This window comes from Colletotrichum siamense (genome assembly GCF_013390195.1).
Source record: "Colletotrichum siamense strain Cg363 chromosome Unknown KSG_Cg363_contig02, whole genome shotgun sequence".
In the NCBI taxonomy this organism is placed as follows: domain Eukaryota; kingdom Fungi; phylum Ascomycota; class Sordariomycetes; order Glomerellales; family Glomerellaceae; genus Colletotrichum; species Colletotrichum siamense.
This window is the reverse complement of record NW_023501015.1, coordinates 5,339,457-5,354,073: the sequence shown is the minus strand read 5'-3', so window position 1 is coordinate 5,354,073 and position 14,617 is coordinate 5,339,457. Positions and strand designations below refer to the sequence as shown.

The window sequence follows — 14,617 nt, the reverse complement described above, 5'->3', positions numbered from 1 at the left end:
CGAACCGCCTGGGCGCCTTCTTCAGGTGAGGTGGGCGGGGTCACCTCCTGCCGTCAGTCTACCTATTCACTAAGCATATTCTTCCCCCACCAAAAAAAGGCTGAAGCAAAGAAAGTCCGCTTCGCATTCGCATTCTTGAAAAACATCACCACCTCATAGTCCACCTTTAAAAGAACCACCTCTCGCCGCACCCGCGCAAAGACCTCCTCTCGTCGCCGCGCCCTCTCAATGGCTTGTGTCCGGCCATTGAAACCCCGACGACCGGTCCTCTAACCCCTCCTTCTCCCGTCCCGCTCTCTCTATACGCGCGAGGATGGCCCCCCAGACGCGCAACCACTCCCCGGCCATGGGCTCAACCAACGGCGACGAGGCTGCCACCCCAGCGGCAACCGCAGCCGGTGACGTCAAGCTTCGCCGGGCGCACAGAAAGTCTCGTAACGGCTGCAAGGAGTGCAAGCGCCGCCATGTCAAGTGCGACGAGACGCGTCCGACATGCGTCAACTGCGCGACCGCCGAGCGGCACTGCTCCTACCTCGACTCCCTCCCGGCATCGGCCCGCTCAGCCGTCCCGGCCAAGCGAGTCCTCGTCGCCGGCGGCTACAGCCCGGCCCAGAGCCCCGGGAGCACGAGCGCGAGCGGGAGCCAGCTGCCCATGTTCGGCAACTACACCTCCGCCTCCTCTCCTTCCATCACCGCCGTCGTCAACGACTTCGTCACCCGCTCCGGCGAGTCCAATGAGGTCCTGCGCCCGGCCAACGGCCAGTTCTTCACCCTCGACCACCTGCGCCTCTTCCGCCACCTCCAAGTCGGCATGCCCACCTTCGTCGGCGAGGAGAAGTTCCTGAGGCCCATGCTGGACATGAGCATGGAGGCCGCTCTCGGCGCCCCTTACCTCATGGACATCATGCTCTCCCACGCAGCCATGCACCTGGCCGACACCGAGACAGACCCGGCGCGCGCAGAGGTCTACCACCAGCACGCCGCCCAGCTCCAGACACGCGGCCTCATGCTCTTCAACGAGGCCAAGGAGGAGGTCTCGGAGGACACCTGCATCCCCATGTTCCTCTTCTCCTCCACCGTCGGCACCCAGGTCCTCTGCGAGACCCTCCGCACCAACCGCAACGACTTCAACGCCTTCCTCGACCAGTTCGCCTGGTACCTCAGCCTCCACCGCGGCGTCAGCGCCGTCACCGGCCGCTCCTGGCACATCATCCGACAGTCCGGCGCCAAGGAGTTCATCGACTTCCTCGAGGCCAGGCAGCCCCACGCCCAGGTTCCCGAGATGGACGCCGTTCACCGCATGCTCGACCAGGCCGACCTGGGCCCGGCATCTCTCGAGGCCTGCCGAGCCGCCGCCGAGGTTCTCCGCCATGCCTACGCCATCTACCGCAGCATCTCCGAGCGGAGCAGCCACCAGTCCTCCGGCGTCATGGCCTTTGGCGTCCGCATCACCACCGGCTTCATCGACGTCCTCAAGCAGCGTCGCCCCGAGGCACTCGTCATCCTAGCTTACTACGCCGTGCTCCTCCATTGGTGCCGCGGGTATTGGGTGTTTTGCGATGCGGGTCAGTTCATGATCCGCTCCATCTCGGCGCATCTTGGCGATTACTGGTCGGAATGGCTCGCCTTTCCCAACTCTGTGCTCGAGGACTGCCAGCAGCAACATGCAGGTTGAAAGCCAAAAGCGAATCCCAGTGACACCTCCTGCATGGGCAGGGTGCAAAAAAGCAAACAAGTTTGACAGCTTTCGGCCTTCTGATTCGCCAGACCCTCCCATCTGACGAACTCCTGGGGGAGAAAGACAGCGCACGGCGGCGGCGGCGGGGTGGGGTGGTCTCATCCCATCTTCGGGCTTTGCGCCGCCGTGCTAGTCTCCGCCAGAAAGGTCCGAAACACCCCCTACCACCGAACGGCCATTGACAGCTAGCCCGATCGATCATCAACGACGCTAACAACCCTCGCTCTTGTCTCTGCGCCAGCACTCCCAAGCCGGTCTTGCCGGTCTTGGAAACTTGACAGGCGCCCTAGAGCCTGTTTATAATCTTTCTGGCAGCACGCCACAGCAAAGAGACAGCAAGTCAGCAGCACCCAAGGAGCCGGGAGAGGGGAGAAAAAACAGACACGGCCTGCGATCTGACGTGTTGGCTTCGTCTCAGTACGCCAGAGGCCCGAGAGCTTTTTGCTCCTGCATTTCGTTCCTTCTTTTCCTTCTTCCCTCTCTCTCCCCCTCCTCCCAAGGAAAAGCCCAACCCAAACGCCGCCATGGTCGCCGGACATCACATGGGGGGAGGGGAGGCAAACACTGTATCAAAAGGCATGTGCCCCCCCGTCATCTTCCGCAGGCTGGATGGGAGAAAGGAAGAAGGGAGGGTCGAAGCTGGTTCTTCCTGGATTCCTGGTTGTTTCCCACCCGACCTACACCACACATCCACCACCACTCACCACTCCGGCCGGCCCTTAGCATGACTTCGCCTCCAGTATCGCCTTTATAGTAAACAGATACCCAAACACTACGCAGACCATTACTCAGATACCCACCTCATCTCGGCGCTTCCCACAGCAGCAGCCCATCTTCCTCCCTGGGCACCGAGTAAATGTCGCTGCCCTTCCCAACCAACCGGTTCGGGCCCAGCTTCACGCTGGGCCCCTCGGCCACCGCCTCGACAGAAGCCACCCGCACGCCCGAGGCCACCTCCTTCCCCACAGGCAGCTCCTCCAACGACGGGCCCGCGTTCCCGAACAACATCCTCCAGCAGTCGGGCCTCACGCCCGGACAGGTCATCGGCATCTCCGTCGGCGCGACCGCGGGGCTCGTCTTCTTCGTCGTCGCCCTCGGGTGGTTCTGGAACTGGAGGCGCGAGAGGCAGCTCAGGAAGCGCGACGCCGCGCTCGTCACCGCGATGCACAACGCAGACCCGGAGAAGCCCGAGGGCACGATGGGCGCGGCGCAGAGTGCGGGTGCTGGCGAGATGCTAGAGATGCCTGCGCCGAGGGGGTTGCACGAGATGCCGGAGACGCAGCAGGGCCCGGCGATTGAGCTGCCTGCGCCGGTGGAGAGATCGGAGTTGCCGGGGTAATGTGATGGATGACGACAAGAGAAGGGAATGAACGTAGGGGAAAAAAAGAGCAGGCCCTGACGACTGGCATATACGAACCGCCACAACGATACCCTCGCTAAGCAATACTTGTCGCTTTAGCACACATTTTTATGGACGCAACGGTCAGCAGTTGGACTCTGTCGTCGCCGGGAGGCGGGGTTATGTGAAAGGGTGAGAGGATGTGGTGGTGTGCCCGTGAGCAAAAGTATGGAATCGGGCTGGGCAGGTTTAATATCAAGAATATTCGGAGGAAAGGTGGCGACAGTCGCTGATTCATATCCACGAAGGCATGGCATCCGAAGCGAAAAGAGAGGCCCGCTTAGATTCGTAGATAGAGTAACGAAAAAAGACTCTACTATTTCAGGACACAAAACCTTCACGATCCTTGAGAGACGGTCACTGTGCTCCCACTCCGTGCATCAGGGAGAAACGCCAAAACTGTCACGCCATGAGGCGGAGGATCCGGCCCGGTAGACCCAGACCTACGGGCTTGTGAATTTGGCGCAATGTTAGCGCTGGCATAGTTGTTTGTACACACAGCTAGAAATGCCATTTCCTCGAGCTTTGGTCAACTCCCCTCGTTTTCCCAGCGGAGGGGATGCTCCCAGCTTCCTCCAGACCACCCATGAAACTCCCCCCAATTGCCATGTTAAAGTACACACATACGAATACACACACAAACACACCGAGCTCGATACTGTCCCGCCCGTGCAGACGGACGGACGCATGTTGAGCCGTCAAAGAGCCATCACGTCATGTCCGCGCTTGCAGCTCGACAAAAGTCCGCGCGGGCTCGCCCCCCGGGGCTCGGGAGGGGAAAGAAGAAAAGAAATACCGTCCCCGTCACCCAAGCTCTCACTCTCCCATGAGCTGATATTACTGGATGAAGTGACGGGTCTAGACCTTAGGGCCACCCTTTTCGAGACCGTCTTGTTCGTCGTACTAGGACTGATCCTCGCCGTAGGTCGACGGGGCTATGCTAAGGTCCACGTCGAGCTCCTTGAGGAAGAGGTCGTCGAGGGTGCTGCCGTCGCGGGCGTACACCCAGGCGCCGGCGGCGGTGCCCTCCTTCTCGTTCTGGGAGTCGCCGACGACGACCCAGTCGTAGCGCTTGGGGCCGGAGATGGGGGAGGAGAGCCAGATCTGCTTGTTGGGGGGCTGCTTGTTGATTACGTAGGTTCCTGCGCCAGGGAAGGTGACGTTGAGAACGCCGGCCTGGATGTTGGAGGTGAGTCAGCATCTTGTTTATGGTTGAAAATCATGAGAAGAAGCCCGGGCCATTTTGGGGCTTCAGATTCGGGGGTATATGAAGGGATTTGGGAGAAGGTTTTCTGCGCAAGAAAGGTGGGTGCTTGCAACGTACCGCGTACTCAACGTCGACACCCTCGCGGGCGTCCTGCAGCTCCTCGAGCTTGGTGAGGACGGTCTCGAGGTAGGTGTCGGCGAGCTCGTGGTAGTCGGCGTCAGAGAGCTCGACGACGCTCGTCTTGACTTCCTCCTTGGGTGTCTCAGGGACCTTCGGGTCATCCGTGTCGGGCATGATGCCGCGGGTCGCGACGGCGGAGGTGGTGAAGAGCTTGCGGGCCGGGACGACGAGGCCGGCGGTTGCAGCCGGTTTTGTGGCGTTGAGGAGAGCGGCAGAGGAGCGGCGCGGGAGGACGGAGGTGGTGGAGGTGCGGAGGGAGCGGGATGCCGCCCGGGAGAGCTTGGCGATGCTGCTGCGGGCCATTGTTGCGCGGTCTGTGGATTAGAATGAGCGATATCGCAAGATTCGTGGTTTCAGTGACGAATTGAGTCGGCGTTGATGTTCTGTTGAAGATCGAGAGTCGTTTCGATGCGAACGGAGAGAAGCGATGAAAGAGGTAGCTGCCGTTTGCTTCCCCACGTCACTGCAGCTTGACGACTGCAGCTTCGGTAAAGCGGTTGAGGGGAGACGCGAGCTTGGGACGGCAACTGGTCCGAGCGCTCCACCGGATTACATCAGAAAGTCATGTGCCAGGCACCGCGGCGCACCTCCGATTTTTGGGTGGCAGTTTCTGGAGCGCAGGGAACTCGAAGCAGCGAGCGGCTGGCAACGGCCACCCCACCAAGAGACTCAACCTCGTAACTGTCGACAAGCACCCCGCGGTACAACGCCAACGGCAGCAGCAGCAACACCTCAAAATCACAGAGCCGGGATGCGCAGGCAGGATAGGATACAATGATCAACGCATTTCTGGTCTTCAACGGCCAGGGTCAGCCCCGCCTGACCAAGTTCTACACACAGCTGGTATGCGATGCAGACACCCTGAGGCAGGCGATCGTCGTTCAGCTTCACCCAGTGCTAACGCGGTCACAGGAAACAAGCATGCAACAGCGCCTGATTTCCGAAATCTTTACCCTCGTATCGAATCGTCCCGCCGGCTCCTGCAACTTCCTCCCCCTCCCGCCCCTGCTCGCCGCATCAGGCACCTCCCACTCCTCCTCCGAAGAGCAGAACGACGTGCCCTCCCTCGTCACATACCGCAACTACGCGACGCTCTACTTCATCGTCATCTCGACGTCCACCGAGTCCCCACTCGCCCTCATCGACCTGATACAAGTCTACGTCGAGGCGCTGGACAAGCTATTCGAGAACGTGTGCGAGCTGGACCTGATCTTCAACTTTGAGTCGCTGCACGCGACGCTGGGCGAAATGATCAACGGAGGAGTCGTCATCGAGACAAATCTGGACAGGATAGTGGCGGGCGTCAGGGCGCAGGGTACGGTAGCCAAGCGGCCTGTCAACGAGGGTCGCAGTGCGGGTATTGGCGGCGGCTTGGGTATGGGAGGCAACTTTGTCTGGCACGGAAGGTAGGAGTGGCCAGGTCTTCATGAGAGGAACGTAATACCATTATAGCTTTTGCGGAGGATGATGTTGTACATGGGCCCTTTGCGTGCCGGGTATTCAAAACGCCGTGAACTCCTTCCGATGCATGCGACCTAGATATCTGCCTTATTTGGGGGACTCGGCGGACCCGGGTTCGGGTGCGTCTCTGCGACGCTCGTATCGTTTTTCGGCGTCGATGGTGCCAAACAGGTTTCGGAAGTGCTTCCGGATCTATGGCAGGTTAGCATAGGCTAGAGGCTGAGTGTAAAGAACATCGTACCTCCTCAGAAGGGCGATACTGCTTGCCCCAAAACTCGAACTCTGAAAACAAGAACGTCCAGCCCAGGAAACCTGCTGCTCGTCAGCCACAAATGTCGAGAACCCCTCTATGCTCTGCACCAACCTGTCACGGTCACCAGCTGAATAAGCTTGATAGCCTTGTCCCATCTTGGCCGCGCATAAACCAATGCCAGGCGGCGCTTGTACTTCTTCTCGAACCGGAGCTGTGCTTGAGGCGAGAGGCCTGTGAAGTCGGGAGGCCAGACTTTTTTCGCGCGGTACGGGTTGGTGAAGACGTCGAACTTGCGGCCGGCCGATTCGGCGGTGCGCCGCAGTAACGTTGGAAACATATTCGATGTTTTTCCACGGGGATTCGACGGCGAAAGCGGCTGAATGGCTGGGATTGCGCATTCGGGGATCTGAAAGACTTGGAGATCTCGGTGGTGCGGCGGCTGAATCTGCGACTGGGGAAGCTCTGCGATGGATCAAGCCACATATGCCACACTTTGAGACTATCACTAGCCACGTCTACAGTGACTCCCGACCGTCGGGGGTCGCGGTACGTACCTTTTACTCTTGAGGGGACCGTTGAAACGAGACAGCGCTCCAACAGTGACTGGCCAGTGACCAGTGGCCCGATGGTACCCCGCCATTACCGCACCGGCGCCAGCAAGCAGCGAGACCCCCTCCAAAGTCGAATCGCGGGGCACACTCAGCCTCGAAAAAAACATCGGAGCTGCGACGAAATCTGTGTGTGGCCGGTTGTGACTCAAGATCCTGCGATCGAACAGCAACCTCCCGTTCCGAACAGACCTACGCCGCAACGAGAGTGACTCCCTCCGCCCCGACGAGCAGAGTCACACTCGGTCCTTAAAACAACCGATTGGATCGACCGGGTTCGTCCCTGTGTCTCCCCTCTCTCGATAAGTCAAACCGTCGCTTCAATCATGGCGAACGAAGCAGCCAAGGCCCTCGAGGCCCTCCAGGTCTCCAAGACCAAGGAGCTCAAGGGAACCGAGAAGCGCGACTTCCTCATCTCCCTCGAGAAGAAGTACCAGCAGAAGTGGGCTGAGGAGAAGATCTTCGAGGTCGATGCCCCCTCCACCAAGGAGGTGCCCCTACACTCCGTTTCCGCCGAGGAGCTGCGCAAGCAACAGCCCAAGTGGTATGGCGCATCGAGATAGATATGTGACGTGGGGGATTGTTGTTGACGAGGATACAGGATGGGATGCATGGCCTTCCCCTACATGAACGGCCGTCTCCACGCCGGTCACTTGTTCTCCGTGTCCAAGGTTGAGTTCAGCGCCGGTGTAAGAGAACCCCTCAAAAATTAACGATTGATGGGATGGAAGCTGAGTAGATATCTAGGTTGCCCGAATGCAAGGAAAGCGCGCCCTGTTCCCCATGGGATGGCACGCGACCGGCATGCCCATCAAGGCCGTCGCCGATAAGCTGAAGAACGAGGTCGAGTGGTTCGGCCGCGACTTTGAGGGATACAAGGAGGAGGAGGAGGTCCTCGTCGACGACAAGCCCGCCGACGCCAAGGCGACCCGCGAGGACATCACCAAGTTCTCGACAAAGAAGAGCAAGGCGAATGCCAAGACCGTCAAGGCCAAGTACCAGTTCCAGATCATGGAGGCCATGGGCATTCCCAGGCAAGAGATTCACCTCTTCGCCGATGCTTCCTACTGGTTGACCTTCTTCCCTCCTCTTGCCCAGGAGGATCTTACCAGCCTTGGTTTCAGAATCGGTTCGTTCTGATGTTGTCTAAGTGCTGGTGCATGACTAACAGCCACAGATTGGCGCAGATCGTTCATCACCACCGAGGCCAACCCCTACTTCGACGCTTTTGTCCGTTGGCAGATGATCCGCCTCAAGGAGCTCAACAAGATCAAATTCGGCAAGAGATACACCATCTACTCCATCAAGGATGGCCAGCCCTGCATGGACCACGACCGTGCTGAGGGTGAGGGAGTCGGTCCTCAGGAGTACACCGGCCTCAAGATGAAGGTCCTCGAGTGGGCTCCCAAGGCTGCCGAGGCCCTGAAGTCTAAGCTGCCCGCCGACGCCAACGTCTTTCTCATCCCCGCTACTCTGCGTCCCGAGACCATGTACGGCCAGAACGCCGTCTTTGTTTCCCCCAAGATCACCTACGGTGTCTTCAAGGCTTCCGAGAAGGACTACTACGTTATGACTCTCCGTGCTGCCCGCAACATGGCCTACCAGGGTCTCTTCCTCCAGGAGGGTGTCGTCGACCAGACGGCCGATATCGATGGATCTGCCATGATCGGCACCCGTGTCCACGCTCCCTTCTCTATCCACGAGGCCGGTGTCCGCGTCCTTCCCATGGATTCCATTCTGCCCACCAAGGGTACTGGTGTCGTCACCTCTGTTCCCTCAGACTCTCCCGCCGATTGGGTCATGACCATGGACCTCCGCAAGAAGGCTGCCTACTACGGCATTGAGCAGGAGTGGGCCGAGCTCGAGATCATTCCCATCATTGACACCCCCTCTGGTGACATGATCGCCAAGACTCTCGTCGAGCAGCTCAAGATCGCTTCCCCCAAGGACACCGTCCAGCTCGACAAGGCTAAGGAGACGGCGTATTCTGAGGGCTACTACAAGGGTAAGATGAAGATTGGCGAGTTCAAGGGCGAGTCCGTCGAGGCTGCCAAGCCCAAGGTCCGCCAGTCCCTCATCGACCAGGGTCTCGCCTTTGCCTACTCCGAGCCCGAGCGCAAGGTTGTGAGTCGCTCTGCCGACGACTGTATCGTTTCCCTGATGGACCAGTGGTACCTCGACTACGGAGAAGAGTCCTGGAAGAAGACCGCTCTTGACTGGGTCGAGAACACCGACGGCAAGGGTCTCAACACTTTCAGCCACGAGACCAAGAACGCCTTCCAGGGTGTCCTCAACTGGCTTAACCAGTGGGCGTGCGCGAGATCGTACGGTCTCGGCTCGAAGCTGCCTTGGGACCCTCAGTTCCTTGTTGAGTCTCTGAGTGACAGTACCATTTACATGGCCTACTACACCATCGCTCCCTACCTGCACAAGGACATCTTTGGCAGAGAGAAGGGCACTGGTGACATCTCCGCTGAGCAGATGATTGACGAGGTCTGGGATTACGTCTTCTGTCGCCGCGAGCTCGACGACAAGCTCCTTTCCGAGTGCAAGATCTCCAAGGACACCCTTGAGAGCATGCGCCGCTCATTTGAGTACTTCTACCCCCTCGACCTCCGTTCCTCCGGAAAGGACCTGATTGGCAACCACTTGACCTTCTTCCTGTACATCCATCTCGCCATCTTCACCCCCGAGTACTGGCCCAGAGGTATCCGTACCAACGGCCACTTGATGCTGAACGGAGAGAAGATGAGCAAGTCTACCGGCAACTTCCTTACCATGCAGGATGTCGCCCGCAAGTTCGGTGCCGACGCTGCTCGTATCGGTCTTGCCGACGCCGGTGACACCAACGGTGACAGCAACTTTGAGGAGGACGTTGCCAACCAGGCCATTCTCCGTCTCTACACCCTGAGAGAGTGGTGCGACGATGTCGTCAAGAACAAGAGTGAGCTCCGCACTGGCGAGTTCAACTTCTTCGACAAGGTGTTCAACAACGAGATGAACGTTATTGCCAAGGAGGCCATTCAGCAGTACACCGACACTTCCTACAAGCTGGCCCTCAAGGCCTCCTTCTACGAGTAAGTTTCACGTCAATGGCACACGAAGCGAGCTAACACACTACACAGCTTCAACAACGCCCTATCCTTCTACCGTGAGAGCTGCTCGTCGATCAAGATGCACCACGACCTGGTCATCCGCTTCATCGAGCTCCAGTGTCTCCTCATCGCCGTCGTCGCGCCCCACTGGGCCGAGTCCGTGTGGGTCGAGATACTCGGCAAGCCGACGTCCATCCAGCAGGCGACCTTCCCCGAGATCCCCGAGACGGACGCCGCCCTCACCGCGGCGCGCAAGTACATCTCCGTCACGGCGTCCAACGTCAACTCGGCCGAGTCCCTGCAGCTCAAGAAGAAGGCCAAGGGCAAGGAGACGTCATTCGACCCCAAGAAGCCCAAGAAGCTCACCGTCTTCATGAGCGAGAGCTTCCCGCAGTGGCAGCAGGCCTACATTGACCTGCTCAAGGAGATGTGGAACCCCGAGACCAACTCGGTGGACGACAAGGCGCTCAACGGCAAGATTGCCAAGATGGGCGAGATGAAGAAGGCGATGCCGTTCGTGCAGGGCCTCAAGAGGCGTCTGCAGGCGGGCGAGCCGGCCAACGCGGTGCTCGAGCGCAAGCTCGCGTTCGACGAGAAGGCGGTGCTGGTGGACATGGTGGACGGCCTGAAGCGCAGCGCAAATCTCGTCGAGGTGTCGATCGTGGCGGTCGAGGAGGGCAGCAAGAAGGGCACGGATCTGATTTCCGGGGCGACGGTGGAGAACCTGCCGCCCAACGCCGAGGGAGCGGTTCCCGGCGCGCCCAACTTTTTGTTTGCGAATGTGGAGTCGTCGTAAACGGGGGTTAGAATGTGTGGATGCCGAGGATGAAAGGACCAAAAAAGAAGATACAAGACGAGTTAGATATCAATGTCCATGTGGTTTATCGTTATCTTGCTTTTGTTCTTTGCAATGCGTGTTTGTATGTGAGGCTGGAGATCCAAGCTTGGATCCGGGCTTGGCGCTGTTTGGACCAGTGTTTCTGATGGCTTTCTGGAAGGTTTGCCCTTTGCACATGTCTCTGCTTTGGTCTGTCGCTGTCATCCTTTGCGTTCACTTGCACAGTTCTGCAATGCCAGAAGATTCATCGAAATCGGGCTGAGCTGGACATGGGTCACCCAGGCGGTCTCGGTTCCTTGCGAGAGAGGGCACTAGCGAGCAAGACGGGAAGGGGAACGGCAGCCTGGCCTACGGAGGGAACCTGCTAGACAAGCTCCCGCTGCATCGGCATCGCGGCCTGAGAGCAAGGCTCAGGTGCAGATGCCAAAATCAGGGAATGCGGTGCGTCCTTTTTTTTTTTTTTCTTCCCCCTCCGTGAAGCTGAGAGCCGGCCCCATCATCGTCACCGCATGGGCTAGCTCGCCTTGCCGGGCCTGCCAAACGGGCCTGACGTGACGACGACGACGTCCAGCGGTGTCTGCGGCTCTCATTCGTGGGGTTGTTTGGGAAAATGATGTGGCTTGCAGGCCGGGGTTGTGCAGCTGTTGTACGGAGACGTCAGGATGAAGAGGTGGCTGGTGTGTCGTTCTCGCGGGTTCATTGGATGGAGTTCGTTTTGGGGGTTGAGGCGTGGCTGGGGTGCTGCTGGCAGCGGCGGTGACGGGGGAAGGGCAGAGCAACAAAACCTGGTTGGGATCCTTGCAAAAGATGGGCGGGACACGGCTCCCCTGTACCCTGCCACCCTCTTTTTTGTTTCCGTCACCGCGCTCGTGGCCAGTCAGGTTCAGGTCCCAGGAACCTGTGAAGTCAATTCGGGCATGATGTGATGCATGGGGAGAAGGTGAGGTGTCTGTGGGAGGGAGAGAGAAAGGGAAATGCCATGGCATTGGGCCTGAGGGGATGGGCCAGTTAGGTCACGGGCTGAGAGCCGATGCAGCCGCCCTCCAAGGCCTTTCGATCCTGGCAGAGTGTTGTCTTTTTGGGCTGTTTACACTACCGGTGCACTTCGCTGGCAGGTCTTCTCGTCCGGGTATGACGCAACAGAGCACGACATCGGGTATCGCCAACTTTTTTTCTGGTGTCCGGAGCGCTGTGCCTGGGTCGGTTGCGCGGCGCGACCATCGAATCTTAGCAGCAAAAGCAACAAGCAATCTGGGTTTTCTGCGAGGGAGGGGATTTTCCCATTCGTTTGCTCATTCATGATTTGCCGTGTCACACACAAACCCCTCAATCTACCCTGGACCCGAGATGACGAGATGAATGCTGAATGGTTTCGAGGTTTGCGGTGCGAGGACGGGATTTCGGCAGGGTGCGAGAGTGTTGGCAGGCGTCACTACTTCGATCTGCTGATTTGCTTGAGGTGAGGTTCATCCCCACGTCCTGGCTTCAATGGCAGAGTTTCTCGGTGTTCGTCAGAACTCTGTCACCAGAATTAAGCTGATGTGCATCGTGGTTCTGCCAATGAGATGGGATGGCAGCTACATGAAACGTTCGGATGGGAGAAGCGTAAAAAAAGAGGTGGTGGGCGTCCATCACTTCTCGATTTCGCTCATACTGAACTTGCGTACTGCGGGTTCCTGTTCGCTGGGTGCAAGTTTGAAGCAATCCCCATCCCCCCCCCATCCCCCCCATCCCCAGCCATCGGGTAAATCCCCCTCCCATCACGACCACCACTTCACATCCCAGCCATCTCGCGTCGACCTCTTTCGAGGTTGTGCAAACTTTCGACGTAGGTACCTAGCCCACCGGGTCGACCAGCAGGGGTGACGGTAAGGCGGGCTCAAGGCAAAACAGGGTTCCTGGTTCGTCGGGGCCGGGGGGAAGGGAGGTCGCCGGCCTTGCAACCCGTGGTCCAGAACCAGGAACCCAGGCGGTAGACATCACCGAGTCTTGCCTTGCTCGTCGTCGAATCGACCGTTGGAAAGAACAACCTGCTTCCTGCATGCACGGGAAACGGCTGCCCCCTCCCCCCTCCCTCCCCCCCACACCTGGGAGACAGAGCCCAACCCTTCTCTTTACGGATACCCATGATGTATGGTACCGGACGGATACCTGTTCGCCTTACTGCGGCCAACCAAAGACCACCCAGCTGGCAGAGTTCCACCCCGTCAGTCCCAGAGATGATGTCGTGCAAGCCTGGAGAGGAGGGGGGAAACGCGCAGAAATCGCCATTCTTGGCATCGCTGCTGCCACCGACTCGCACAATGCGCAAACATACGTAGTCGTCGTACGGGGGGTGGTGGTCTCTACTCTCTTTCTCTGCTCTCGCTCGTCACACCATCTGAGAAGTCTTGGTGTTTGTGTGATTCTTGCTAGTATATATCCATCCCCATCCCGTCGTGATCATTCCATCCTCTCTTGTGCCTCATCCCCAACAACATCAACTCACAAGCCCATCACCAGCTTCAGTCGCTTCCTCTCCGCCTCACCTCACCACACCCACACTCCCACCAAACCCCCAAACCAAAACAAAACACAGCCAAAATGCGCTCCGCCTCCATCCTCGCCGCCGCCGCCGCCACCCTGGCCGCCGCCCAGGACATCACCTCCATCGTCCTCACCAACGGCGTCACCACCACAATCACCCTCCCCGTCTTCCCGGAGCCCACGCCCTCCGTGACCGTCACCGCCACCGTCCCCGAGACGACCCTGACCGTCACCCCGGGCGCCTCCTCCTCGGCCGCCGACGCCACCCCGGAGCCGAGCACCACCGTCACCGTCTCCGTCGGCACCTCCACCGTCGAGACCGGCGTAACCACCACCACCATCGCCGTGCCCCCCGTCCCCTTCCCCTCCGTCTCGTCCGTCTCCGACCCCGTCGTGACGCTGCCTACCTTCACCGCCCCCATCAACAGTGAGTGTTTTTCTTCTGGTGTAGTGAAGTGGAAAATAGAATGCTAACGACGAGTAACAGCCACCCTTGCCACCTCCACGGCCACCCAGACCTACTACACATCCGCCCCCAACGCGACCACCTCCGGCCCCGTCACGGTCCCCACCGCCGCCGCCGACAAGGTCGCGCTCAAGGGCTCCGCCGCCGGTCTCCTCGCCTTTGGTGTCGCCGGTCTCTTCTTGCTGTAAACGCAAAGCAAACTGCATAATGGGTTTCACGGGGTTCACGCTTTTAATGACGAGCGCAAAAATGTGTATGATGAAATTTCAAGGGACGGGACACACGGCGTTGGAACTTTTAATCATTTCTTGCATATGAATATTATGAAGGGGAGCGGTTTGATGAGGATTAATGAATGAGGGGTTTGGGGTTAATCATGGTAATTAATAGAATACCTATTCAAAGGACTTTTGAGACTCTCATATCCTGCAATCATGGTATTGATGCGTTGACAAACTTGCCTGGCTTTGGGCTTCCCCTGAGGCATGCCCAAAGGCTTCCTGGCTGCCAGTCCTTAAATCACACCGGATTTGTGCTCGTAGCAATCGACGTAATCCTGTTCGACGCAGATAACATCTAGTCTAGCTCCAAGTCTGAGCCAGACGCCCTCGTCACCGGGCACCGCTCTTACGATCCCCTCCAAGGCCCCAGATCAGACTTCAGCGACAGTCGTTCTTCCACAGCCCGCGATCGAGTGCGTGTTTCCCAGGTGCGACCATCTCATTACGGCGTAATCTCCCCGCCAACGAATCGAAGACGGGCTCAGCGTACGGAGAGTAACCCACGTGCGCCGTTCCACCCACCCCGACATTGTGTCACCGGACGGGTGTATCGTCCGATCAGGGG

At 58.8% G+C, this 14,617-nt stretch overlaps 7 protein-coding genes across 7 annotated transcripts; 5 read left to right on the top strand and 2 right to left on the bottom strand.

The window, feature by feature from the left end:
* Nucleotides 1-346: 346 nt before the first annotated feature.
* On the top strand, nucleotides 347-1,675 carry LYS14 (Lysine biosynthesis regulatory protein LYS14; the record flags this gene model as incomplete). Its single annotated transcript, XM_036635242.1, has 1 exon — nucleotides 347-1,675. One exon carries the CDS (start codon nucleotides 347-349, stop codon nucleotides 1,673-1,675), a length of 1,329 nt encoding a protein of 442 aa, XP_036499738.1.
* Nucleotides 1,676-2,594: 919 nt separating this feature from the next.
* Nucleotides 2,595-3,077, top strand: CGCS363_v003392 (uncharacterized protein; the record flags this gene model as incomplete). The annotated part of the gene is made up of 1 exon (XM_036635241.1): nucleotides 2,595-3,077. One exon carries the CDS (start codon nucleotides 2,595-2,597, stop codon nucleotides 3,075-3,077), a length of 483 nt encoding a protein of 160 aa, XP_036499739.1.
* Nucleotides 3,078-4,040: 963 nt separating this feature from the next.
* Nucleotides 4,041-4,827, bottom strand: CGCS363_v003391 (Frataxin-like protein; the record flags this gene model as incomplete). The annotated part of the gene is made up of 2 exons (XM_036635240.1): nucleotides 4,041-4,313; nucleotides 4,462-4,827. 2 exons carry the CDS (start codon nucleotides 4,825-4,827, stop codon nucleotides 4,041-4,043), a joined length of 639 nt encoding a protein of 212 aa, XP_036499740.1.
* Nucleotides 4,828-5,298: 471 nt separating this feature from the next.
* On the top strand, nucleotides 5,299-5,934 carry aps3 (AP-3 complex subunit sigma; the record flags this gene model as incomplete). The annotated part of the gene is made up of 2 exons (XM_036635239.1): nucleotides 5,299-5,367; nucleotides 5,437-5,934. The coding sequence occupies 2 exons, from the start codon at nucleotides 5,299-5,301 to the stop codon at nucleotides 5,932-5,934; spliced, it is 567 nt and encodes a 188-aa protein (XP_036499741.1).
* Nucleotides 5,935-6,072: 138 nt separating this feature from the next.
* CGCS363_v003389 (uncharacterized protein) lies at nucleotides 6,073-6,575 on the bottom strand (the record flags this gene model as incomplete). The annotated part of the gene is made up of 3 exons (XM_036635238.1): nucleotides 6,073-6,177; nucleotides 6,227-6,297; nucleotides 6,350-6,575. The coding sequence occupies 3 exons, from the start codon at nucleotides 6,573-6,575 to the stop codon at nucleotides 6,073-6,075; spliced, it is 402 nt and encodes a 133-aa protein (XP_036500780.1).
* Nucleotides 6,576-7,172: 597 nt separating this feature from the next.
* Nucleotides 7,173-10,737, top strand: CGCS363_v003388 (Leucine--tRNA ligase; the record flags this gene model as incomplete). Its single annotated transcript, XM_036635237.1, has 5 exons — nucleotides 7,173-7,390; nucleotides 7,448-7,535; nucleotides 7,594-7,975; nucleotides 8,024-9,923; nucleotides 9,972-10,737. The coding sequence occupies 5 exons, from the start codon at nucleotides 7,173-7,175 to the stop codon at nucleotides 10,735-10,737; spliced, it is 3,354 nt and encodes a 1,117-aa protein (XP_036500779.1).
* A 2,625-nt stretch (nucleotides 10,738-13,362) lies between these two features.
* Nucleotides 13,363-13,959, top strand: CGCS363_v003387 (uncharacterized protein; the record flags this gene model as incomplete). Its single annotated transcript, XM_036635236.1, has 2 exons — nucleotides 13,363-13,732; nucleotides 13,793-13,959. 2 exons carry the CDS (start codon nucleotides 13,363-13,365, stop codon nucleotides 13,957-13,959), a joined length of 537 nt encoding a protein of 178 aa, XP_036500774.1.
* Between the last annotated feature and the right edge of the window lie 658 nt (nucleotides 13,960-14,617).